At 39.8% G+C, this 27,309-nt stretch overlaps 3 protein-coding genes across 5 annotated transcripts; 1 reads left to right on the top strand and 2 right to left on the bottom strand.

Moving 5' to 3' along the window:
* The first annotated feature begins 479 nt into the window (after positions 1 to 479).
* Positions 480 to 4,710, top strand: yif1b (Yip1 interacting factor homolog B, membrane trafficking protein). Of its 3 annotated transcripts, none has more exons than XM_022748403.1 (8): positions 480 to 624; positions 2,261 to 2,363; positions 2,543 to 2,672; positions 2,819 to 2,923; positions 3,312 to 3,448; positions 3,644 to 3,799; positions 4,018 to 4,111; positions 4,501 to 4,710. In XM_022748403.1, exons 1-8 carry the CDS (start codon positions 603 to 605, stop codon positions 4,654 to 4,656), a joined length of 903 nt encoding a protein of 300 aa, XP_022604124.1. In that variant the 5' UTR covers positions 480 to 602; the 3' UTR covers positions 4,657 to 4,710. The 3 variants fall into 3 exon arrangements, with proteins under 3 accessions (XP_022604124.1, XP_022604123.1, XP_022604121.1); XM_022748402.1 differs by having other exon boundaries at positions 480 to 639; XM_022748400.1 differs by having other exon boundaries at positions 480 to 648.
* A 1,743-nt stretch (positions 4,711 to 6,453) lies between these two features.
* Positions 6,454 to 16,758, bottom strand: LOC111224034 (E3 ISG15--protein ligase HERC5-like). The gene is made up of 23 exons (XM_022748399.1): positions 16,502 to 16,758; positions 15,158 to 15,308; positions 14,970 to 15,046; positions 14,374 to 14,601; positions 13,739 to 13,830; positions 13,524 to 13,651; positions 13,161 to 13,315; positions 12,822 to 12,877; positions 12,544 to 12,635; positions 12,383 to 12,442; positions 12,157 to 12,253; positions 11,776 to 11,956; positions 11,513 to 11,664; positions 10,874 to 10,993; positions 10,628 to 10,726; positions 10,290 to 10,469; positions 9,273 to 9,413; positions 8,889 to 9,055; positions 8,619 to 8,685; positions 8,472 to 8,542; positions 7,967 to 8,150; positions 7,425 to 7,527; positions 6,454 to 7,243 (listed from the first exon to the last, which is right to left on the bottom strand). The coding sequence occupies exons 1-23, from the start codon at positions 16,752 to 16,754 to the stop codon at positions 7,008 to 7,010; spliced, it is 3,090 nt and encodes a 1,029-aa protein (XP_022604120.1). The 5' UTR covers positions 16,755 to 16,758; the 3' UTR covers positions 6,454 to 7,007.
* An 865-nt stretch (positions 16,759 to 17,623) lies between these two features.
* Positions 17,624 to 27,284, bottom strand: LOC111224050 (NACHT and WD repeat domain-containing protein 2-like). The gene is made up of 11 exons (XM_022748424.1): positions 27,193 to 27,284; positions 27,017 to 27,099; positions 26,841 to 26,929; positions 25,403 to 25,510; positions 24,594 to 24,791; positions 23,955 to 24,093; positions 23,731 to 23,867; positions 22,459 to 22,809; positions 22,012 to 22,113; positions 21,032 to 21,851; positions 17,624 to 20,900 (listed from the first exon to the last, which is right to left on the bottom strand). The coding sequence occupies exons 1-11, from the start codon at positions 27,282 to 27,284 to the stop codon at positions 17,725 to 17,727; spliced, it is 5,295 nt and encodes a 1,764-aa protein (XP_022604145.1). The 3' UTR covers positions 17,624 to 17,724.
* Positions 27,285 to 27,309: the final 25 nt, after the last annotated feature.

Raw genomic sequence — 27,309 nt, 5'->3', positions numbered from 1 at the left:
TTTATTATTTTTTTTGAAATGTTCATAAAAATGTCTAAAAACGTCATAATATAGTATGGCTAAAATTTTCCAAAAATGTCATACTGCAGTAAGGCATAAAATTGTTTAAAAAACGTCATAATATACTCAGGCATAAAACGTCGTAGTACAGTGAGGCATAAAAATGTTATTTTATTGTAGGAATACATCGAAAGCTTCAGTGCATGAGGTCATGAAAGAGAGACGATCATCATACAGAAAGAAAGACAAGATATGGTCACACAGTTACAGAGTGTAGGGCGGGGTGAGATCAGTGTAAAAAATACATTAAAATTTTGAGACTGTGAAAAAATGAAAATGCTATTTTAAAAGAAAGGGACACTGGCTGAGGAAGAGTAATTCCAGAGGGAGGCAGTAGTGTAACTTCAAGAATATAAACTACCTGAAAGAAGGAGACGAAGAAGAAGAAAAGAAGAAAAGAAGAAGAAGAAGAAGGAAGCGTTTACTTCCGTGTGAAATTTATGAATGACTCCAACTTCCCTGAGAACATTGCGAACTAGTGCCAACTGCTTCTCGGTGGAGTTTTTTATCTGACAACCGCTGCTACCACCAAGTTAGCGCTAATGGATTACACGGCAACTCAAAGTGGGTTCAGACAGCGTAAGTTACGTACGTGACTTTATCGATCGAATCAGTTTTTACTGTCACCGGCTGCATGCGCACAGTTTATGCTCGCTAGCTTTCTGGAGTGCAACGTAAACGAAACTGAAACGTGATGCTAGCTCGCTGTTTTCAAACACTGGATGCATCTAATGTTAAACAACTTGTAAAGACACCAAAATGTGAAATTTAGGTCCACCAATGTGGAAAACTGTGAAAACTACGTAGTAGCTGATAGCTTGCCCACAAGCTATTAATAAGCATGAGCTAAGTTAACAAGGCTAACACACTAGCTAATTTATATCAGGATAACCATAGATCCTTGTACTTGCCGGCGTCTTTACATCTCATTTATGCCCCCTCAATGTGCTGAGGTTTGTGGCTGGTGACTGGGAGTTTTCAAAAGGCAATTTAAGCCAAACTGTGGTGATTTATTAAGATATGTGTAAGGTTACGCATGTTAGCTCTTTTTCCCAAGCTTCAGTCTGAGGTTTGCGAGAGGCACTATTATTTAGTTCGCCAGACGTAATTTTTGCCTCGTATCCACAATTAGGGACGTTTTATGATTTTTTTTTTAGGGTTAGTGATGAAGTCAAACCCGCATAATACATTTAATTTAACGTTGCCTCAGATCCCTAGAACAGGAATCTCTAAACAGACATCTGCACATCACCAAAATGTAAACAAGCCCACTCTGCGGATTCAAGCTTACATTTACTTGCAATCAACCACAGTCAAGGCAGACACTTATGTTGTTTTATAAGACAGAAATCACTTGACTCATGTTGACAGATCGTGTGTCATGTTTTAAGTATCTTTGTAAAGATGTTAAAGTGTGTGGACCTAGCATCAAATGTCTCATACTTTCTTTGTATGATTCGTCAGAGATGATAGGGAAACTAGCTCCAAACTAAAACAGTCTGGAGCTCTTCACGATGATGTAATCTGTTCTCGTGATAAGTGCGTGATAAAGTGATTTACTTCCTCAGGGAATGGACTTAAAGAGCTCTTTCTCCTGCACAGGGCAGTATGTGGCTGGCTGCACACACAATTTGTCGTTTGTGTACAAACTTTGTTGAAATAGATGTGTGTTTTGAGATTGCCAAAGTCATTGTACAGGACACTCACATTGTAGTGTAGGGATGCCTGTAGTGTTGTGGTGCACAGCAGTCACTAATGCTATACATCTCAAATGCAGGAAAGCATATTTGAAGTCTCTATGTTTTAAAAAAAAAAATAGAAATACAAAGTTAATGTTGACACATTGCAAAGTAGTGTTAACTTTTCAACAGTGTTTGTGCATGTCATGTCTGCTTTGCATGGAACATTGGTTAGAAACTTAACAGAAAATCGGACAAATATCAGCACATCCACAGGGCAGCCAGTGTTTGTGGTTGACTGGTCTTAGATATCCCTTAATCTGGATATCTCTTAAACAACCTGAAAGGGTGAGGGATGCATTCGATTTTTTTTTAGAATTTCCTCTAAGTGTGGCTGCATTTGCGTGCTTTACTAATTCTGCCAACTTTATTCATCTGCCAAAATTTTAAAAAGTGATTCAGCATTTACAGATCTACTCCTTTGTTTGACATATCTCTTTTCATTCTCTCATGTCATCCAGAGCCTAATATGCGTCTGAGGAACAGTTCCCTGGATGGTTCAGATGGCAGCCAGCTGTTTGAGGATACAAGTGGAGCTGGGTCTGGATCACAGTCAGGCTACAGGTGGGAGCTCTGCCAGATATTAAACTGCTGAGTCAAGAACAGTTGATACAAAAATGGCATTTTACAACAGAAACTTACACAATTTCACAATAAATTTGACAATACAGTAAGTTTGTATTCGTTTTGCACATAAATAACCGTGTTCTTTCAGCTGATGCATTTTCTTGACATGTTGGCAGGAACCAGCAGGGCGGGCCTCAAGCAGCAGGCTTTCCTGGCCAGTCCCTCCTGACAGACCCCATGTCTAACTTGGCCATGGCGTATGGCAGCTCGTTGGCATCCCAGGGGAGGGAAATGGTGGACAAGAATGTAAGACTGGCTCACAAATATTAACTTTCCACAACAACGAAAAATAAAGGCCACATAAAATATTTCCCATATTGAATGGTTGCATATTCATATAAATATGCAAATAATAATGCATCTGTGTATGGCTCTGTGTTTGCTCGTTTCAGCTGGACAGGTTCATCCCTATTTCTAAGCTTAAATACTACTTTGCTGTGGACACAGTGTACGTGGGGAAGAAGCTGGGCCTTCTGGTTTTCCCTTACATGCACCAGGTAAGTCTTCTTACACCTCCTAAATATAAATTATTCTGTCGGGCCTGCCACTTTGCAGAGGTATAGTTGATGGTATGCATGAGAAAATATGTGCCTCTAGCTCTGCCTGAAGTTCTTGTAGTTCAGATTTCTTGAAAAAGTAAACCAGACCGTACAGTATACTTTATTTCTAAGCCTACAGATATACCCTTCTGCCTATGTCTTGAAAATTTACACATAAACAAGACATATTTCTGTGGATCTTGGAGATGTTTTTTTTAATGTGTGAACTCAATATATTTTGAAAGTTATACAGTAGATAAAATATTCAGGCCTTTACCTGTGAAATGCTACATGCTTCCAGCCCTGAATTTAGCAGGTTTTAAAGGTGTGATCATATGTGTTGTAGAACTGGGAGGTGAGCTACCAGCAGGACACTCCTGTGGCTCCACGCTTTGATGTGAACGCTCCTGATCTTTACATTCCTACCATGGGCTTCATCACATATGTCCTTGTGGCTGGACTGGCCCTCGGTACACAGAACAGGTACATATGCAACATATCCACGTTTTTTATCAAAGTGGTTCAGAAAAGACATGTGAATCTAATGCTTGATGATCATTTGACAGCTAGGTAGCAGATTTCCACCTCACACTGATGACAGACATATTACTACTAGAGGCTACTACAGAGTTCACTATATATTTATTTATAGAGACTGTACTATTTTGCACCCGTCAGGTTTTCCCCAGAGCTGCTGGGAGTTCAGGCCAGCTCAGCATTGGTGTGGTTAATAATGGAGGTCCTGGCAGTCCTGCTGTCGCTCTACCTTGTGACCGTAAACACCGACCTCACGACCATAGACCTGCTGGCCTTTTCTGGCTACAAATATGTAGGGTATGTATACATCATCTTTCTGTGTTTGTGTTTAGATTTATTTTCATGACAGACTCACTCTCTGCTTTTGCTCAGTTGTTTATTCTTCTCTGGTGGCAAATTTTTCCCATGAAAAAATTCTGGATTTTAGTTTTTTCCTTTTCTTTGTTTAGAAACACTGAAGCTCTGTGGATGTTTTACCTAACCTGTGACTGTGTGTAATCTTTCTTTTTCTTTAGGATGATTGTGGGTGTAGTAGCAGGCCTGATGTTTGGGAAACCAGCATATTATCTCTCTCTACTGTGGTGCTGTGCTGCCATCTTTGTCTTTATGGTGAGCAGAAGAGTTTTAAGTGTTAATCTTAATGGCCAGATTTCCTGCAGGATGCTTTGTCAGCTACATTTAGAAATCACATGGGTACAATATAGGCTGATGTTCATGTTGGCTGACATTGGTCCATTTTCCCTCTTTAGAAATGCTTCAACTTCCTGAAAAACATTATTTTACTACAACTTATTTTTTGTTGTAAATGTGTATGGGACACTTGTACTTGGTACTTTTTTTTGTACCACACACTTATAGACATTTAATGGCTGTAGCTAAAATAACACATGTAATCCCAGTGAGCAATGGCAGCTAGTAGTGGAAATAACTATTTTTTCATTTTTACTTTGTGCACGTGTGTTGCCTGGTTGTCAACTAAGAATATCTTCTCTCCACAGATCCGCACTCTCCGTCTGAAGCTGTTATCTGAGGCGGCAGCGGAGGGGAGGCTGGTGAGAGGAGCCAGAAATCAGCTGAGGATGTACCTCACCATGTCTATAGCAGCGGCACAGCCCATCTTCATGTACTGGCTCACCTATCACCTCATCAGATAAAACTCCAAACACACATACTCGTGAACTTGGCTATCCGAATGCTATCTCACCCTTAAAAAAAAAAAAGAAAAAAAAAAAAAAGAAAAAGAAAAAAGAAACACTCAACAAACACATCAAAGGACCTGGACTTGGATGAAGCACACAACAACAGTTGTCTGGATATCCCATCACTTTCCAGACAGACAGAACTACACATTCACAAGACTCAGTCCGTGTATGCATGGACCAAAACAACACATGCTACGACGACTAACAGAAGACGTGAGGCTTTAACGTCTTCTCTCCCACAGCACAGCCCCGTGTCATTAGTATTGCCTTTTTTTTCTTTTTGTCTTTTTCAATGTAATGTCTTCAAAGAATTTGTAGCATGAGCAACTGGCTTTAAGTCGTTTTTCTATACAGTGTAATTATTTGTTAATTATGTTTTTTAGGAATATTTAAGTATGTATGTTTGTGTATAGCAGAAGTATAATTGCTGGTCTGATATCTCACATGTGATGTTTCTGAGCCGTCAGAAGGAAAAGCACACTAACCTCACACAAACCGTCCATTTAATGTAAACAAAGAGCTCAAATCCAGGTTTCTCAAGTGATCAAGTGGCTCTGCTTTGATGTTTTTGACTGGAATGACTTCTTTTGTGGGAAAGGTCCCACGCTATTGTGTCAATGTTGGATCCGAAAACAAGGATCATCTTATTGGTCTGTAAGTGAGGGAGTAGTGTCACCTCCATTTTATGTTTCATCTTTTTGTATGAGCTTTGCTGCCTGAACACTCTTGGATAGAAATATCAAAAGCTACAGTGACATTAAGGCGTAGACCTCACGATGAGACGGTTTTGATATCCTTTTAAAAAACAAGTAAATTATTTACTGCTTTTCATATTGAAAGTCATATGAAATAAAGAAAGGGAAGAGATGAGATGGTCTGTTCTGTGAAAATTGTTTTAGCCTCCTTGAGATACTTGAAATAATTTTAATGCGCTTTGTGCTTTCATGTACTTGTGAATCATCTAGTGTCACCATGAAACGTGCTGTTTGTGCTTTTATGTCGCCTATGTTCACTCAAACCAAGGTAGGATTCACATTCATTTAAATGAATTCAGGAAACTATTCAAAATTCAGGATATTTTTTTGTCATTCTTCTCAAATGAAACATATGATTCTTGATGAACGCTAAATGCTTTTCTCAGTTTACTGATGTGCCAATAAAAAAAAAAAAATTCCAAATGTTTTAGCAAGTGCTCATTTAAATAGGAATTGTGAAGTTCAGCGCATTAGGAATTCTCATTAAGAATTACTAATTCTATTTATGAAATACATTTTTTTTAAATAATTAATGATGAATTAATCCCAGCCCTGACTGTCAATGTGCAGAAGGCATACAGCCACTGAATTGATATGATCACTGATAAATAAAGTGACTGACGGAGGCGCTTAAGTGTGAGTTGAGTTCTGTGTGCTCATAATTGTTTATCACAGATAGGATTTTTTTTTTTTTTTTTAACACAAACTGTTGCAGCTAAATTTGTATTGCAGTAAATTATTAAACAATTATGGAGGTAAAAAAAAGTAAGAAATTAAATATTTCAGGAAATAACCAGGCCCTGTTTGGTATTAGAAGATTATGTCTTGATGTGGTGGCCTGTGTTTTATCTTTTAATCCTGCACTTTACAAAAGAACATTTAAACACATTTTTAAAATTTTGTTCAATTGAGAATAAAGTTCAAGAAAGTGTGTGCATTGTTTGGTTATCAAGGCACACATGGCAGGAAAAGAAGATTTGCTGATTTGTTTACATTCTGTAATCATTTTTTAATGACACACACAACATTTTTGCTTAAGATTTAGAGCGTACATAATGCTAATAGTGAGTTACAATGGCGACTGAAAGCAGTGGCAGTGCTTGAATAACTGCTAACTTTACTTTTGGTTTTGGCCCAATATCCACCCTCCTTCCCATGATCTCGGTAGTTAGTATCCTAACTCTATGTAATAGTTACATGACTCTAGACTCCACAACAGAAAGCTGTAAATAAGGCTTGAACATTTGACATGCAAGTGGCATCAACCATCAACAAGAAAAATGAAAAAACAAAAAAACAAAACAAATACAGGTAGGATTATAATAACAGCTACATTATATTTTGACTAGTATTTCATACGACTGAATGACTCTACTGCTGGGCTACTTCTATTAAGTCCCTTCATGTGTTAATAATATTACAAAGGCTCCCAAGTTACAACTTACTTGATGACACTAAAAAATCAGCGTGTAGTGACAAAAAAGCCCCAAACTAATTGAAGGTGAGTTACTGTTTTTTTTTTTTTTTTTTAAAGAAGCCACTGTCACTTCAGCATCTAGTGTTGTCTTTCTTCCAGAAGCCTCTGTTGTGATTTATAGCCTGACGAAGCCTGGTCTGCATTGTCCTGTCCACTGGGTACCTCTGGTACATGGGCAGTAATAACAGACAATGACAGGTCAGGGATTCTGGCAAATGGAGTTCTGTGGCATTGGGCAAGACAGCGACTGTCATCCTGATGATCTTCATTCCCAGGAAGGGCACACGGTCACAGCCTGTGAGGAACACTGGAGACAAGAACATTAATTAAGAGATAATGGTGAATGATCTGGTAAAGCTATAAATGTGAGTATCTTCAAGAGAACTCCAGAGGATACCACAGTTTAAATTTTTCTCTCTGCTCTTCATTTAGTCTGAACGTGTCAGAGTTGTTAAATGATAATAAGCACAATTATGTATAATACTTACAAAAGAATTTTTTCTTTTCCTCTGCTGTCAGATTCTCAAACACCTCCCAAAAGGTAATGATGTTTGGATGCCCGGCGTGGTAGTCTCCTTCATAAACTGTGTTCTGTTTGGAACAATAAAAATAACCACTTCTAAATAGAAATCCAACAAGGGCTCTTATTTAAAGACTCAGCCACTGACTTCAGGTCATGTTAGTTCATAAAGATTTGACACGTGCTATAGATGTGCAATCCATTATAATGACCATTAAGTCAGCCTTATTTTTCTTTCAAAGCTAAATTGTGTGTTAATGCTGTTGTGGAGAGCAACTATTTTAAAATCACTTCTGTCTTGGTTTGTTGACTGAGGAAACTCTGAAACTAGAATTACAATGCGAGCTCTTCTGTTTACAAACCTGCAAGCAAAACAAAAAGACCTACATTGTGAAACTGATCAAGGGAAATTTGGCATCTGGGATTTCTTGCATTGAATTGGTTGCTATTTGACAGCTGACTTACAAGTCTTACGAGTCTTATATTACCTCCTTGAATTTTTCAACAGACCTGCTTGAACACCTCCCAGTCGTAGGTTTCTTGGCCCACCATCACTGCTTGCAACTCCTCCGGCTGGAAGAAGTCCACCACGTTCATGTCACACACTTTGAAAAACCCTCTCTTGAACGCTTCAAACACACTCTCCACTGACTTGTTGAAGGCGTGGTTGATAAAAGCAGCTACGTACTCTTTCCTATGAATAGAGAGAAAAATGAAAACACAACATTAAGTGCTGACACTGTCCACAGAAGTTGTATAAAGTGTTTTTATTGATATTTGTATTATGCAGTGATGTTGGGCATATACTGAATTTGTGGAGATGTTTACCATAAGTTTTTTTTTTTCTAGTTTTATACACAGTACAATTATATTCTAACTTTCATTAGATAGTCCAAAAGTAAGTCCAACTACATGTAAATCTTTACATATAGTATCCCACCTCGAGTAATGTAATGGTGTAATTTCTATGCAATCTGTCCAGATTGTTAGATATAGTAATTCTGGATAAACACACCTGTTTGAGCCTGTGACAAGTTTTCCAGCTTCTTTCGGATCCAGCTCAACATTCTCACCGCCCCAGGTCACCTGTATTTGAATAATAATTACATTTAGACTGGAATATTGCAGTCAAAGCATGAAATAACATTGGCAGTCAACCTACATTGAAAGGAGTGTCCAGTTCTTTGACTTGATCAGGAGTGTAATCCTCCAACATGCACCGCCAAGACCTGAAGACACAGTAAACATCGGAGAAGATGAATTCATTAATACAGTTTACTTGTTTTAATCATTATTTTGAGTTTTGCATGGAATAAAATATCTGGTTAAATAGAAGAATAAATTGTAAATGTAATGTTAAATAATTTCTTTTTAAATTTTTCCTGCTTTCTAAAGAAAACCATTCAGTTTTGGATTTTTAAAAGCATCTTACTCTGCCATTACAGGGTCATACTCCTTCATGTCATCCATTGAGGGTTTGACCCTGACCAGCTTCTTGAAGAGAACCAGTGGGAAGGGCAGGTGGACAATGTTGTGGTTGTAAAGAGCCAGGCCACACAGAACGCCGAACAGGAAGTAACGGTTCTCCTCCACTTTTGACTGTTTGGTTGGTGAATAAAATTCAAAAAATCAAATCACGATTTAGTAACATTCAATAAGCGTCCAAGTTTACATAAGACGATGATAAAAAATGACTCAAGGTGTACAAAGAGTTAAAGGTTCAAGGTTACAATTACCCTTTGGACTGTCTTTGGCCAAAGGATTAGAATGTGCAAAATCTTAACAAGTGATTTTCTCTTCAGTGAACTGGTCTTACCCTGGGAGGGAACCAGGCCAGAGTCTTGCTCTCGTTGTACATGAACATTTCAGACTCGGGAGTCATGAGCTCATCAAACACATGGAGGAAGAAGTCCCTTTTATTGACATTCATCACCCTTGTCTCATCTACAAACTTCACCTAGAAAGGATAGAATAATATATTTTTTTAAAACACAGCACTCAACACAAACTGATTCACTAATCAGCTCTAATGATAAATATCCAAGCACGATTTCCCAGACATCGATTGTGTTTATAACAAATGGTTTTGTGAAAGGACTTAAGCACACACTTCCAAATTTATAAATACTAATTCTGGCAGCTCACCTTCACACAATTAACCCTTTAGTCAATAAAATTTTACATTCATTTTTATTTATTCATGTACAGAACAGCCTACATTGCATTGTACATTGTTATTGTATATAGTATTTCTAATTTATCTTGTCTTTTTTAGATTTTTCTAGTTACATTTTTCCCCTAGTGCTGCCATTTTTGTCAGTAAAGATCAATAAAGGTACATCTTATTTTATCTTATCTATTTCTTGAACTGTCATTATTTTTCTTTGATATACATGTATGTATGTCAAATAAAAATGTTTTCAAATCAGTACTGACATGTTTCCCAGTAGTTATCTTTATTTTTAATGTTTAGTTGCACCTTAAAATTTATTGTAATTGACATTTTGCTTAAAGCTTCACAAAAATAAAAATAAAAATAAAAAAAATAAAAAATTTAGGAGCACTCTGCCAATTTTACACATAAAGTTAAATGTACTCATCAGGCTATGGAAAATATACTATTATGTTGCATTATGGGAAATCCAGTGTTGTTGAAATTCCACCTATACTAGGGACAAAAATGAATGAAGATGAAATGAATATCTCGGCCTCTACTATCACGACTTTTGTCTCTTGTGAGTCCACTGGAGCACTCTCTTAATTACCCTGGAGACAAAAGCCACCAAACTTAGTTTCAGAACACTAAGGCTGGCAACGTTTTAAGCATGTTTACCAAAAGCTCCTTTTGGAAGGCGCTGTGGTCGGCTGCACCAAGCTGTCTGAAGGTGTCCTCGACGAGGTGAGTTCGTCTCAGGGTTAGCTGGAAGACCGGGGCGGGGGCAGAGTTCTGGGGGTCTACCAACGTTTTGTCAGGCCACCACAGAGCGAGGTTATGGATGAAATGGTGCGTTTTCTGTAATTACAAAACCCCTCTTTATAAAGAAATCTCCTAACAGATGGAAAGCAGTTTTAATAGAATTTCACAGTACACGACATCTTTAAAATGAATGCACAGGTACAGAGTATTGTTAATATCAGTAAAATGATCCAGTGTTTTAATATATACTGTACCTTCATTATTGATGCATAGGTGTTAAAGACCGCCACCTTGTGAACTAGAGTGAACAGGAATGGGTAGCGGCAGAAGATGACGGGTGTGTTTTCATCATCCTTTAAGAAAATAATTGATCATTTATTAAGAAATTAGTTCAGTAATAAGCAGTCCAGCATAAAATTAAAAGCTATTCAGGACAAATGGACAGGTAGTTCTTCTGAAACACTGCAATATCATATATCCTGTACCACAAATGATTTTACCTCCACTTTAGAAAATTCCCACCAAAGAGTGACGTCCTGGATTGGCAGCACATTACCATTGATCTCCTCTACGTAAAATGTGCTCAGTGGGACTTTGTAGGACTTTCCAGCTTTATTTGCCTGAAAACAAATAAATATATTAACAGAAATCATATTTCTAATTTAATAATGTATATAGAAATAAAGACTTTTTTTTACTTAGTATACATTTATCCCCTATGTAGTGCTCCTTTGCCATGCCATCAATGGACAATGATGGTCAGACATGCAGTTTTAAGAAATCACTTTCAGCTCTGGTCACTGTCAAATTTTATAAACTTAGCAATAAATCAGTTAATAAAGATTGAATAATTGGTAATAACTGTTTTTAGTCTCAGCCACTGAATATATATCTCCTCAAAGATGACAGGCTGATCGTGGAGAATCAAAATGCAGCGAGAAGTTACAATACAAACTTCAGGTCTAAATATCTGCCTGTTTTTGTTTTTTTTTCTCGACCAGATAGACAATATATCAGGAGTCAAATTTTGTGTTCATGAACTTAATCGGGATAAATGAACTCATTTCATCTTTAAGATTCAAAAAGTATAATAGATCTGACACTAAAGCCACGGACGGAAATAAAAACATAACACTTACTTTGTAAAGTAGTTTGAGGGCTTCCATCAGGTATTTGACTCCTGGGTTGTGAGTTACCAAGAGGCCATTTCTTAGCATGAAGGCCAGGGCCTTTTTGAAGACCATGATGTGCTTCATCAATATGGAGGGTGTCAGGGAAGACCACCAGCCTCCTGAAGAACAAAAAAACATGCTTATCTTTTAAATAAAGTGAAAATCTTTTTTTTTTTTAAGTTTTATTTTGGACAAAAAAAATAAAGTTTGCTAGTTTGTTAGTTGTTTACTTAGAGATTCCAGAGCCTTCTCATTCAGATTTCCAAGAATGACCGCCAGACCCAACGCCCCAGTCATGACATTGTAGTCTTCTTGGAAAAGGGGGCATGTCAGCAGAATCAGCAGGATCTCCGGCGATTTTAGGGCAGTCATCGATTCAACAAGCAAGTCAGTCAGGAGTTTTAGGTTTACCTGTGTGAAATATATATATACACATGAGATATATGAGATAAAATGACAATGTTAACACAGTGTGCATTTGTTTGTAAATGAATAAATCATTGACTTGTGACTGCATGTAACAGGGGGACTCATTCAGTCAATTTATGTCTCAAGCAGAAGACAAAGACAATCATCTGAATATGTGAAAATTATTTCAAGGATTTCTTAACTGATTGTTTGATCCATGGCACTGCCAGCAGCTGGTCAAAAGCTTGGCTAGCAGCCTCGAGGTCCACAGTAAGGGCACCTGCTTCCAACGAAGACCCACTAATAACAAAAGCAAAGTGAAAATGCCAGTCTTTTAATTCTAAAACCTACTTTCCTCACCTGAACATAATAACTGATTTTACTACTAAAACATGACAGAAAACAGCAGCCAACACAGAAAGGACTTACTTGGCTTTTGTGAAACTCGCAACAAGACTTGAACTTGTGAAAAACATCATGGATATTTCTCTGTTGCACAAAGAGAGAAAAGCATTGGGAGAGCCCAAAAACTACAGTTGCTGAATATAAGATTAATATTTCATGTGAAAATACATAATTACAAAAATTACCTCCTCGCCTCTGCATTGCCATGTGTCATTGACAGCCAACTTTGCAGTTTTGTCTTATCGAGCCGCCCAGTTATCCGTCCTCGATCCACATTCTTAAAAGAAACAAACCAGACATAACATTTTAGGCAGTGATCTTAACAAAGATGACAAAATAGACTTTTAAACTGAAAAATTATTGTTACAGCTTTTGATGTACAGGGACAAAAAAACAGGAGAATATTAGTTTACACATGCTTAATGTAAAAGAAAATCAGTAAGAACAACAAGTCACACATTACCTGTGCGGGTGAGGAGAAAGTGAAGTTTGTATTCCACCCAGCTGATATTTTCAAGTCTGCTTAAACAAATAAAAACGATTAAAAACTAATTTAGAGATACATATGCTAGTCTATCAGTACCCGATATAAACCAACATGCTTTTCAAATCAAGATCCTTCAGTGTAAATCATTTACTACCAGCTGTCGTGACTGTTGAACTCTGCAGTTTGAGTTGAATTGAATTGTCTTTCACTGCCATGTTGCCACAACAGGGGAGGAGGAGGAGGAGGAGGCAGATCCACTGATATGGCTCTTTAAAATCTATGAAATACCACACTGCCCATACATACAGTACATACCACTGGGAATGGCAGCTGCATCGTCAACGGTCCATGGAAGTTGAACCAGAGTGGGACTCAGACTGTCCTCAGCTCGTCCAGTCCCAATTTGACCTTTGACCCCATTGCCAAAAGCCCATAGCTGGCCAGAGGAGCCCAAAACCAGAGTGTGACACCTGGGAAACAATTAGGACTTTGCTAAGAATCCTGATATAATATATCCTACGAAGTAATGATAAATGACTAGTTCTACTAATACTTTCTTTATTTAGAGCTTCTCCAACTGACTATAAACATGATCTTAAAATTGTGCCAAAATTAATTAAGCCTATGTTAAATAAAATGCAGTTTCAGTGTGCAGATAAGCAAACTCCTCATTTTTACCGGCCACATGCAATCTGGGAGGCGGGTCCGTCCAGACCGTCGACCAGTCTGGGTCTCACTTCATTAGCAGCTGAGTTGTGACCGAGCTGACCGTGGCTTCCCTCTCCAAACGTGAAAACCTTACCATCCTGGAAATCACAGCATCACGTAACATCACAAGAGGAAATGCATCAGACTAATTTTCTTTACAATGTGATAATTAATAAAGTTTGTACCTTCGCTAACACAGCAGTATGCGCCTGTCCACAGCTTATGAAGGAGACACCCAGAGGACTGAGGGCAGGTACCATACAGATGTTAAACCTGCCTGTTAGCGATGGAAAGAAATGCTTATTTCAAATTGATAATAACATGTAAAACAGCTATGCTAAATAAAATACTAATTATAACTTGAATTTTTGACACTTGATCAAATAAAATGCATAATAAGGACCCTGGTTTTTCCTCTGATGTGTTACCATTAAATTTGAGTCTCACAGCTAAGAATCTTTTTTTTCCTGAAAAATAAATAACTGACGAAACTTCCAGGATTTCCAGGAGTAAAATCATATTTTGTTCATTGCACAATAAACAGAAATATATCATTTTTGAATTTAAAAATCTTAGAAATCTTTTTTTTTTTTTTTTGCTTTTTGACTTGAATATAATGAATGAATGAATGAATTGGTGTGAGTTTTGTTTGACATAATAATTATTTTTATTTAGCCTAGCTGTTTTACATGTTGATTGACAAGCCTCAAAAACACAAGGAAAAAAAAAAGTTGAGTGACCCATAAGCTCCACTTTTATGGACAATCTGCTAAATGTGAACAGGTGAGTGTGTGACTGAGTTAAGGTAAATTATTAGTACCCTTCTCATCCACCCTGTTGAGTCCCAACTGGCCAGATTTATTGGCCCCACAGCAGTACACCAGGCCTGGGAGTGTGAGGAACAGAGTATGGGTCGCTCCGGCTGCAATCTGGGTCACTGCTACACCGGACAGAGCACACACCAGGACAGGTGTGTACTGCAGTGACACATTCTTCCCCAGACCCAGCTGACCATGACTGTTCAAACCCCATGAGAAGACGTCTCCACCTGCAAAGTGTAAAAGAGTGCAGAAATGATTGTTTTATCAAACTTTAGCGTCCCCAGCAGTGGTAAAACCACGCAAAAAATGCTCCCACACTGCTGACTTGAATGTGCCCAGTGGGGCAGCAATCTCAGGGTTAAAAAGTTGACTGTTGACTGGAATATTACAGCCTTGATTTGTTGAAGCTGTCAGTGGTAAAATATTAACTTGTACTTTATTACGTCTGCAGGGAACTGGAAACTAGATTTGACACAGTGACATACGAAAATAAACATAAATCATTATTACATTAGATATGAATAAACTTTACAAGCTGTGAAACTGGAGTTGGCACAAAGACACAATGATGTCATCAGTTTGTTCAGTGTCTTACCTTTAGTCAGTGCCAGAGAGTGGGAGTTTCCACAGGCAACTTGAATCACTGGTACTGGCAATGGTATGGGCACCTGACTGCAAGTTGATTTGACAGTTAAAAAAAAAAGCTTAACCTTAAACCCTGCCATCCACTAACTTTCAGTGGTAACTATGCATATTCATGTATTCCAGAGACTAAGATCTTGCCTTGGTCTGAAATTGTTGCACGATGGATTTATCCCCAGTTGTCCATCCTCTGCGGCCCCCCAGGAGAACACCTTTCCAGATGCACACACAGCCAGACAGTGGTCCTGACCACATGCCATCGTCACCACATCACCCAGCCCCTCCACACGACCTTACACAGGAGACAGATTGAGATTCACACACAAATACACACACTACACATAAATATAACAACTTAAATCCAATACTCTACTAACCTGCCTAAACTGTTGTCTTCTAAGCTATAATGAAGAGAAACTATTTATGTCTTGCAAATAAAAGCCTGTTGATAGTGTTTACTGCTTATTTACAGTGGTGGGGTACTGTACATTTTATTTTCATTTTATGTTACTTTATATTTCTGCTCCAATTAATTAATTTGATAGCTATAGTGTCTAGTTAATTTCATTTTAAGATTTCAAATGATGCATTGTTGTTGATTAAACTATCCAGCACCAGTACATAAAATAGTTGAAATTAGCTTCAGTTCGACCTGCAACAAAATGCTGCTTGCTCATTATAACATCAAAAATAACAATCCAATAATACAATGTACTAAATATAATAATATAATGCTTAAATAGGCCATTCTGCATAATAAGTACTTTAATTTTGAAAGTTTAACTATGTTTGCTGATAATAAACTAATTAACTTGTATTTAAGTGTCTAAATGCTTATGTAACCATTATTGCTTTAAATGTATTTACTGTATTCACTAGTTATTTATATTTTGCAGTTCATCAGACTAAACATGAAACCTAAGCATCATATCCAAAGCGTGAACGCAACACTGAGCTAAAAGTCCAACTTCCCCACCGCCACTTGAACTCAACGCAAAATGAAGTTCAGCTCCCAGTTAACTTTCGTGTCATGTTCTGACAGCAGGGAAACGAAACTGAAAGGTAGCTCATTTAATTAGCCTGCGTTACGTCTGTGGCAGTCACTCCATGGACGCCATAAACTCAGAAGAAGTATATTTGTCTATGCCATAGACACTAGGCTGTCAGCCATAGACGATACATGTGTTTTTCTTAAAATAAAACTGTCTTGACAGAGTGATGAATAAGAAACAAAGAACCAGATAATCCCGCAGTTACATTACACAGTCGCTAAACGATCATTAAACAGTAAAAAAAAAAAAAAAAAAAAAAAAAAAAAAAAACACGTAATGTTAAATAAAACCTATGTCCGCTTTTAATGTTAGGACCTATAGGTTACTTTCACTGACAGAAAGACTATAATCCTACTAAGTATCACATCACATGAATATTTTCTTATGTCCATTATTCTGCTGCCTCTGAAATATAAACACCATCATTACTTACCAGGTGTCTTTCCATCTTTGCATTTCTTTCGTCCAAGTTGTCCCTGCGAGTTTTTTCCACATGACAAAACGCCTCCATCCCTGGTGAGGAATAAAGTGTGCTGGTCCCCGCAGAAGATATTGGTTATAACCCCGGAGACAGTCCAGGACACCGGACTGAGGGCTGTCGCTGGACCGAACTGTCCACTGGAGCTGTCTCCCCAACAGTGCAGCTGCACCATGTTTTCACCTGGACCGAAATGATCAGTGTACATTACAGCCTCTGTTGTGGCAATTTATCTCAGCTGACGCTGCCTTCAAGTGCTGTCGGAGGTTTCACAATATTGAATTGAACCACTCATTATTTGAGTGTATCGTACTATATAGCACTTTTGGAAGAGTTAATATGTCGAACACAATTTCTAAGTTTGTTGGTTACAGTTTGTCATTTACTTTTGAGTAAAACCAAGCAAGCACAACCAACAGTGGGAATGGATAGAAGTAGAATTTACGAGCTTACCAGGAGACATGACGGCAGCATGAGAGCTAAGCGGAGCAAATGTTTGTGCTACAGAACTTGATATCAATCAGTTTGTTACTCACTCACTCAAAATGTCGTAAATACAGTATCTGCAATAAGAATAGATGCGAGTTTCTTGTGTTTAGAGTGAACTGACTCAAATGAACAAACCTTTTCATCGGTAAAAGCCCGGGACTTTGTTTTTTTTCTAAGAGAGTACAGGCAAGAGTACAGTAAATCTTACAAATACAAAATGTGACGTACACATGCAAGATTGACATTGCTTTTTAATACAGACACAAATAAGGCATTTATACCAAATTCTCTTATTCCAGATACATATGCCAATATCCTCTCTGCCTTAAACTGTAGATGTGGTAGGAATAGATCAGATATTGGGTTTGGTTTCACAGAAATGAAACTAAGTGTTTCTGCAGAGGTGTGTCATCAAAACAATTTCAGACTAAATGAAACTAAAACAAATGATTATGCAGTAATAGAAAGAGGTGTGCCCCACAAGTGTAAGAAATAAATGATACTTGCAGTATATATATTTTATTTTATATATAGTATATATATATATATATATATATATACAGTATACATATATAAAACTATTTCTAATGTCTATCACATCTGTTGCTTTTCACATTGTTCTGTCAAATGTATCATCTCTAGCTATACATTTTAAAAACAAAATCCCTGTTGAACAGTATATAATACACTTAAGGCCATGTAATATTGGGGGTTGCTAGGGGTAACCAGCTGAATGGAGCTCTGTCAAAGGGGCATTGCCTCAACTCATCAATCAAATTTTTTCTGCACCTGACCAACTCCTTCCTGTTGAGCATGGCATCTGAAAAAGAATACACACCGACGGACCCGTCCTCAAAACCCACAAACACACACTGCTGCTTACACACAACCAAAGTCAATGGATTCTTAGATAGACGCACACTCCCTACTCTTTCCCCGTCCATTAGTCGACCGACTGTGAGGACGGGCCTCGCAAGCGGGTCACAGGCACAGGTTTTCTCCAGGCTGATGTAGGCAGCAAAACATCCAGTTTTGTCCAAGCAGGCTTTAATGACAGGGCCCTCGGCTTTGAATGAGCACAGCCTGACCTGAGACAGGTCCAAGAGGTTGATGGTGTCATTATCAGTGGACAGCAGTGCGTAGTTCCCATTTGAGGACATTTGGAAGTCTTGCGGCTGACATTGGAACGTATACGGCAGCTGAAAGTGCCTGCACACAGTCTCCTCTGCTACCTTCCAAGTGTAGACTGCCCCTGAGGCTACCATCACCACCACAAAGTCTGGGTGCTCTGACAGAGTGTGGAAAGCAACAACGTGCTCAGAGCTTTCGACACAGGAGAAACGCTTGCTGATGGAGCCTGACCACAGACTGGCAGCTATCAGGTCACCATGGCGACAGCCAATTAGGAAGGTGCTCTCAGGAGACACCGTGGCATTGGATAGGTACAGGTGTATGCTGCACACAATACTCCCATGTGCCAGCTTCCACACCTGAGACAACCCTCGCTTGGATATACTCACCCCAAAGTTACTATTAGGGGTGATTAGGATATCTGTAGCTCTGGTGCCACTGATACGCAAGATGTTCTGACCTGTTTCCATCTGCCAAACGTAAACTTCCCCTGCTGAGAGTGTCACAAGATGGATGTTATCTGGAGAAAGGCACAGTTTTTCCACAGGACCATCATGTAGGAAGTTAGCATGTGGAAAGCCTGTTTCCAAACTCCATCTCCACACTTTCTCTGACCCGTCTGAGGTGTAGAACCACTTCCCTGTTTGTTCGACCACCACATCCTTCACTCCACACCCTGTTTTCGGAGCTGTACCTGCAGCGCCTATCATCTCAGAGTCCCACACTGTCAGGCAGCCGTCACGAGCAACACAAATTACATCTGAGGCCATTTTGAGGAGTGTATGAGGCTGCTTGTTTGCTTCTAAGGAGAGGACGCACTCCCCTGTGCTGACCCTCCACACCAAGACAAGTGCATATGTGTCTAGCAAAGCCAGGAAAAGGTGGCCATCCTGGGAGAGCACAGCCTGGCTGAAGGCCCTCCCTTTAGGTGCCAAGAACTGGTCCCAGATCTCCCACTCACATGTATCCCACAGCATAACCTGATGAGACTGACACACCAATAACATTTCAGTTTCTTTTGAGTAATCTGTATTGAGGATGTTATCAGATTTACCCCCAGTAAATCTTTCCTTTACAAGTCTAGGTGGTTGTGTTTTGATTGCAACATCCCATACAGTTACATTCCCAGTCCTGTCAACACATGCCATTTCTCTCTTATCTTCACAGAGGATTATTGATGTAACTGCATTGTGGTTTGAGTTTGTGCAGCTGCCAAGCAGTCTGCTGGAGTCTGTGTCAAATATGGACACTGTGCCTTTCTCCTGCCCACAGTACATGTAAAATCCATTAGAGGAGCAAACCAAAAAGGTCACGGAGCTCTGACACTGGAAATGAGTGAAGGTCTCACTGGAGATGTTAAACACACTCACAAAACTCTCATCTTTCCACCACATAAACAGCTTTTTCTGACGTCCAACAAACCCCATAATTTCATTTAGTGTTTTTTGGCTTGACTTTTGTTCAAACTCTGTTTTCATAGGGTCTTTAAGCTCTAGTAACATCTCTGGGCCTGTCACATCCCATAAGAAAAGCTTGTTGCACTGCGTGGAAAGGAGCATGAATCGAGCGCTACTCTTCACTCCTGCAAACTTCAGCTCCTTCTGCTCACAGGTCAGTGACACTTTAACTACATCACATCCAGATCCCTTCCAAATCCAAACAGAGCCATCGTCCATGATCTCTGCTACAATCCCACAGTCTGTGTCTGCTGCTTCTAGCACAGAGACGTCCTTGGTTTTGGCATCGCACTTTAAACACTGAATGGGGGGAACAGAGGAAGGAGCAGGACAAAGAGCGACTCCTAATCCACTTCCTCTTTTCCTCCTCTCCTGTCTGATCTCTCTGACATAACCTTCGAGCACAGGAAAGACCTCCAGATAAGGGAGGAGGCTTGACTCCATCACCTTGGACAGCTGCAGAGGTGTGTGCTGCAGTAAGCAAGCAGAAGACTTCAACAAGCTTGCTAGGAGTTGTCTTTCTCTTAAAAACTGAAACTGTGATGACCCTTGGTCACTCTCCAACATGGTAACCAGATCTCCTAGAAGACCAGCTCGAACCATAGCCTGGTGAAACCTCAATGACATTAACAACCCGTGCTCCAACTCCTCCCACCTGCCACTTTGTTGCAAGTGATACGGCAATTCTACGACTTTCCTCAAATTCACCTGACCAGCATCTTTGGACAAAGAAGTGAAGACAAATGGCTGGCTGGATGGCTGCCTGTCTATGTATATTTTCGTTTGGACAGTGTCCTTGTTTGGACCTGGTTCCTGGTTAACAAGAAGTGGTTTAGCATTCCCACAAGCCCACTGGCCACTGAAATAATCCGCCATCTCCGAATGAATCTCCCTCCTCGCCTCATTAGTGCCTAAATACCTCTTAGCTACCACCAGCTTGAAATGCCTGCTGACCCAGAACAAAACACGTGACCTTACAAATGTCCTCCTGATGAGAAACCTCCTCAAATCCAAAAGAAGTCTCTCCACGTCAATTTGTGGCACCCTCATAGTGGAGGAGGGGCTCTCATTCTGCTGAATATACTCAGAGAGCACCTCATCATCGCTGGACAGGAGATCGTTGAGCTCAACCTCAGTGAGCCCAGTCCTGGAGAGGGTGAGGTAGGACACGGCACGAGCCACAATAGAGGAGCCATGTTTCTGTTCGAGGTGATTCAGGAGAGCAGATATGGACGCATGGATGCCATCGGGAAGAGATGACTCAGTCACATCTGAATCTGATAATGTGAAAAGAGAAGGGGAGAGGGTTTTGAAAGTTTAAGTCTGGTGATACTCTCAGACAATAAGAAAAATACAGAATTTAAGCACTCTGCTGAAACTGTATTTTTGTTTAATGTATCAGTCGTACCAGAGTACCAGAGCGAGGTATGCACATGCAGTAGTTGAGCATAGAGAGTCAGACAACAGGAAGTCAGCGCCTGGTTCACCAGAGCCTGTTGTCCTGATGTCACCCTCCTTCCTGAACTGATCAGCAGCGACGCCAACATCTTCACACACGCTTTCCTGTCCACCAATCCCAACTGTACACAAACATATCCTGACTCCTTCTCACTGCCCTTTGGTACACAGCGAGGCGGACTGCATTGTGGGTATTGTAGTTTGATGGACTGCAGGATGTCTGCTCCGCTGGAGGAGACTGTGAGGATTAGTTTGGCACCAAGAGGAAGGGGGGAGGGGAGGCTCTCAATGATTTGAGGGCAAATAAAGTTGTTTTCGATTTGGTCGAGGCCGTCAAGGATTAGAACTAGAGGCTGTTTGGGAGAAGGCAGAAGGGAGAGGAGGGAGGAAAGATGTTCTTTAAGCTCAGACAGACTAATGTCAGGTTTTATGATGTCAGAATGAGGTCCTCTAGGATTTGGGCATTGTATGGTAGAAAGGTTTAGGTTAGAGTCAGAGACTTTCTCTCTGGTGGTGGGTTCATGGTGAGAATCCAGAGCAGATACTGGGCTACAGTTGGATTTGTAGTCTCTGGGGTGAGTGATGCAGCTAAGATCATCCGGGTCCTTGCCAAGGTAGAAGATGGGACCCTGCTTAGGGGAGGAGTCGCTGTGATATCTCCTGGCTATTTGATAACACAGGCTGGACAACAGGTGCTTTGGGGAAAGCACCTGCTGGTTGCAAATATAAGGGATCACCACAGGATCAGTGTCTGGTAGCCACGACTTCATCTGTGGAGAGAGACAGAGAGACAGGAGACTTATGGAGACTCTGGAGGGACTCATATCTAATATGAATACAACTTATATTTAAATGTTGTATAAAAACAACAAGAGAAGGACATGTCAATTTAATGGAACTGAGTTAAACATGTCACTACAGTTCACTTACCTGTTGAGCACAGTGCGCCAGCAGAACTGTCTTCCCTGTGCATGGTCCTCCTGTCACCACTAGGGGGCAGTGTTGGTCACTCTGTTCTACATAGGCTCTGATCTACAACCAACGAAAGTATACCTCAGTGATGCTATGATGCAAATAACAATGTCAGTGTAGTGGAAGATTTTTAGTGTGATTGTATTTGTAACTTGTCTTCTTATTGTAATGGGAAAATGTAATCCATCATATGTGTGCTCTCATGTAACCTCATTTTAACCACTTTGTTGATAAGCTGTCCCAGTTACAGCTGGACTGCCCTTGGCGGTGGTAAAGGCCTGAAACCACCAACTGCCAGCACATCCTCATCCTACACTATCTAGACCAAAGCCAGTTAAAAATCAAAATATTTCATGCTGTTTTTTTGTCTTTAGAAACCATCCAGAAAAACCACTTTATCCTCACCTCTTCCTCTTCGGGCCGAATGATGCCATAGAGACGGGACAGGGTGTAACACAGCTCCTCCTGTTCAGCCTGCTCTCGGGCCAAAGCATCACCAAGCTGAAACTCCTCTCTGACATCTAACATGTTCCAGCTGTCAATCAACCCCACGAGGTCAGAGTACACCTGCTGGCACAGAGACATGGCATAGCCTCTCCTCCTGGCTGTTGTGTAACCATGGCGATGGTCACACTCTGTGGTGGAGGTGTAGACTAGAAGCCGACGGGAAGTGATCAGACCAGGGAGGAAGTTGTCACAAAGCTCTGAGAATAACTGTCCGTCAGTGGGTGCTGTCTTTAGGTCAGAGGTGGCAGCCTTAAAAAAATAAATAAAATTCACTTTTGATACAATCTCAACCTTAATTAATTAAAGAACGCATTTCATATTTAGCCACTTCTATTATACAACAAAAAATATTTCTAAAACAATTTCCAAAACATGAAGTTAATAGGTTTTATAATAAATGATAGCAATAGATTTTGTGCCATATACTGTATGGTAAATAAACTTATTACTATTACTATTATTTAATATATAGCATTCACTTTGACTTTGTCAAATTCAGACACCCTGATCTTTAATTACAGCATTACACAAGCTTCATCAGGTTGATGAATATATTATTTCAAGAAACTGAACACCTTAGCTGTATGAATCATGCAAACTAGAGCTGTGGCAATATAAAACATGACCACATATTTCAACTGCCTGCCTCAACAAACCATATAGTTTATAGGTAGTTTTCATTCAATGTTATTGTGATCATCAACAAAAAAGACAAGGAAGCTCCTTCTGTGATTGACAGTTGCAGGTGAGTGCAAGTTAACTAAGACTTCATATCAACCACTTAATTTCAATAAATAATTAGGACATTTTTGCATTTTCTCTAATAAGCCCCACTTGCTTCTTCTCTAAGAAACATAAATAGATAAAGTTTGGGTTTCTGATGGGCAAAAGTAACCACGTGTTCAGCTGTATCTAAACACTTTTTTTTTCCTTTCAAAACAAACAACGAAAAACATTAATGGTGGTTGCATTAGTGGATCAAAATTTTTTGATTCATTCATACTTGTGTCAACATGATAATGGATTTTTATGAATCACTCAAACTAGACTATATGTGCCTCATAAATGGGGACTGAGTGAAAGTGAGGTGTGTTATGATACTCAATCTGTGGTGCAGGATACAGCAACAAATAAATAAATGCTCATGAGAAAGTGACGGATGACTTTTACCTCTGACTGCGTCTGCTGCTGTCTTTTCTCTCTCTCTCCTTTTGCATTGATGACCTTGTGGACGTAGACCAGGCAGCGTCTGATGATGTCATTATTAGGACGGCTGTCCAGAGCGAATCGCAGATCTGCATCGAGGGCTGGAGAGGAGAGGAAAAGCACACGTTAAGTTACACTTCAGCATTGAGCAAACCCCCCCCCACACACAAACACAGTGTATATTCCACCTGATTGGTAGTAGCTGTGGGCTCTCTCTGGGGTCATAAGACCGTTGTGGACACACAGACTCACAGTGGTCTGAAACACCTTCCTCAGATCTTCATCTTTAGCCTTCATCTTGCTCTCCTCTTCCTCATTAACCTCTGTCTGCTCAACAAAAAACAGATTTAGATTTAGATTTAGACAGCAGCACCACAGTCTGTGGCAATGGCTGCGGAGACAAAGTTTTAGAAAAGAAACAAATATTAATTATCCAGGTAAACTATATCTAAAATATGATCACATTATCACTAAAAATATATTCACACTGTCTGAGAAATATAGAGTTATCTGATATACAGAATACAAACAATCAGGATTATTAACTCTTCTGATTATTAACTGATATTTCTAAATGTTTTGCATGGTTTTATAAGGAAACAAATTATTTTAGAGGACTTAATTTTTCAAGGAAATTTAATTGAGCCTCTGCCATTCATAAACAAATCTGCCACAGATAATTAAATTATTTTTTACTCACACTTAATTCGCAGCTGCTAAATGTAATTGTTTGCTTTACGAGAGAAATTCAATTATAATTCATAAATATACATCAAGATGAAATTCACTTCAGTGGGTAAAAGAGTAAAAGCTGAGGTGCTCCTTACCTGAGCACAGCAGGTGTCTCTGTGTGGAGGTCTGAGGCAGTAGGAGGGAGGGATGGTGTTCTCGTCCCTCTGGTAAACTCTCTCCAGCTCCAGGGTGCCGACGCCTGCCTGCTGGCCCTCCTGCAGCAGCAGCTGGAATTCAGACACCTCCACCTGGCTGGGCAGACCGGCTGTGCCATACTGATGTCCTACCAGTGCCTGCAGCACCGCCATGTGGTCACAGAGGGAACATCAGCAAGTAATGCATTGATAAGTGTAGATCAGTACACATTTGTATTGATGTTCATTGATTCATAAAGCTTGGGAGCACTTAGTTTTCTTCATTGTGTTCTGTGCAGCAGCTGGAAAAGACAGGGGTGTTATTATGCACCTGTGATTTTATACAGCGTCATCCAATCCAATTCTGTGAATTTTATGATCATTGATTTGTGTTGAGACTGTGTCAGATAGGTGCTGTTGACGTTTTTTTAACAGATGTTGACAGATGTATCCTGTGACTTAGGAGAGTGACAGACTCAGATAGCTAAATTGTTGATGTGACTTTCCACTTATAAGACAATCTGTTCAACCTCTCTCACACACCACCAAAAGCCTGAAAAGCTGCTCTCATACTATTAGAAACCTCAAGATTCAACAGGGACTGATCTGATGACAGCTGATAGTGAATATGCAGCTTTAAGGCAGTACAGATAGTCCTCCAGGGCTGCTACTGGTGGCACTGTAGGTATCAATCAAACTGCACATAGACCCTGGGATTTTCTGTTCTGCTGTACACTACATGATTATATAACTTCTGGTGATTTATTTACCAGTAAAAATGGCCCAGCTGAGCTCTCTCTGCATTCTTTAATCAGCTGCTGTCTGGTGTATTCATCTGGCCAACGACTGGGATCACTGGACTCAAATGGGTCTATCACCTGCAGACACACAAACACGGAGACACGGAGACACAGAGACACAGAAACACACAGACATACACAGACACACACACACAGACACACACAGACACACACAGACACACACACGCGCGCGCGCACACACGCACGCACGCACGCACGCACACACACACACACACACACACACACACACCACACACAAAATCATCTAGAGGGGAGATGACTGATAATTCAGTTTATGAAAAGCACACAGCGAGGTGTAATAACAATTGGCCCTGTAGTGGCTAAATAACATATCATATTGTTCCATCTTTCTAATTACATACGCTGCTGAATAAAGACAACACAGTGAGCTGGTTGAACTGCCCTGAGGTGATCTGATACACACACAGATGCATGAACACAAACTAACGCACTTCGCAGAGTCGCATTACAGCTGCTCATCTTTTTTGCTTTCTCTTTTTTTTGTCAAATTTAATCAGGCAAAGTTAACTAGAATTGACTGCACTTTTACAGCGATGGCCTCAGGGAGTAGTGTTAGGTATATATATACACACACACACACACACACACACACACACACACACACACACACACACAGACACACACACCTGGAAGCTACCAAATATTATTTCTTTTGTACTATGCTGTTGGCAGTGTGCACTGTTTTGCCTGAGTCTTGGTGATCCTCTTCCATGGATGAACGTGTCCATGAATCAGTCAGTTATTCTTCTTGTCGACTGACAGAAAATTAATTCGTTGGCAACAGTTTGATTTGATTTTGACTGTTGCTCAGAGAAAACAGTAACTTTAATTCATGATTTTCACCTCATCTGAAACTGCCATTATATTTGACATTTTATAAATACAGCAACTGAATAATTCATGTAGACTATAATCAGAAAGTAACTGTTAATCAAAAGTTAAAAGTTGAGAACATCTACTTTTGATCCAGACAGAAAACATGCACATTTCAGTAGATCTTCAGGTTGGAAAAATGATGGCACGACCAGGAACGCATCACCGCAGCTGAAACAACTTCATCTTTATAACTTAATTCAAGACCAAACTTTTGCTACAGATTTAAAATAAAGTAAGTTGCAATGTTTCCTCCAGTGGGCCATAGCTGCTCCTCCTAGCTCTAAAAGCCATAAATACTGTGAGTGTTTATGACATTACTATATTGGTTTTTTAATGTAGCATCAACAGTGTCAGCATACTGCTTCAGCCTGTTTGTTTATTGTGATAAAAGAGAGAGAGGATATGAAACTTTAAAAAAAAGAAAGAAAGTACCTCCCCTGCTGCAACACGGCAACAAAACACAACAGTGAGAAGTGGATCGTATACTCACCCTGACATCCACTCCCAGTGTGTTTCTGCATTGCTCTCGAAGTTTGGGGAAAACACTCTCTCTCAGAGCTCTGCGCTCGACAACGCTGTCTGTACAAAGTGTAAACACAAACACGATACATCACAAAACAACTCAAGAAACATGACTAAAGCACAAAAATGTCTACATCTACATACCCTCTGGGTTAGAGCACAGATAGAGTTTCACACAGGACGAGCTGTAGGAGGAATCAGACGGAGACCAGTCCATTTGTTTCCCTCTGGAGCACATGACAAATCAAGATATATTGTTAACAAAAGTCAGCAAAAGAAGTCAGTATGGAGTCTTTCCTGGACCCAAATAAAAAGTTCACAGTTGCTGCTTCTCCTCTGCAATGTTGTTTCTCTTTTCCCTCCTGCTAAACTCAGGAAATCCTAGCTTCAGCTGTTTATAGTGTGTTATCATGATCACACCCACTTCTAGGGACTGT

The sequence above is a fragment of the Seriola dumerili genome, unplaced genomic scaffold, assembly GCF_002260705.1.
Source record: "Seriola dumerili isolate Sdu_G_001 unplaced genomic scaffold, Sdu_1.0 BDQW01000122.1, whole genome shotgun sequence".
Taxonomy (NCBI): Eukaryota; Metazoa; Chordata; class Actinopteri; order Carangiformes; family Carangidae; genus Seriola; species Seriola dumerili.
The sequence above is the reverse complement of the archived record's forward strand: the minus strand, read 5'-3'. Positions and strand labels throughout refer to the sequence as shown.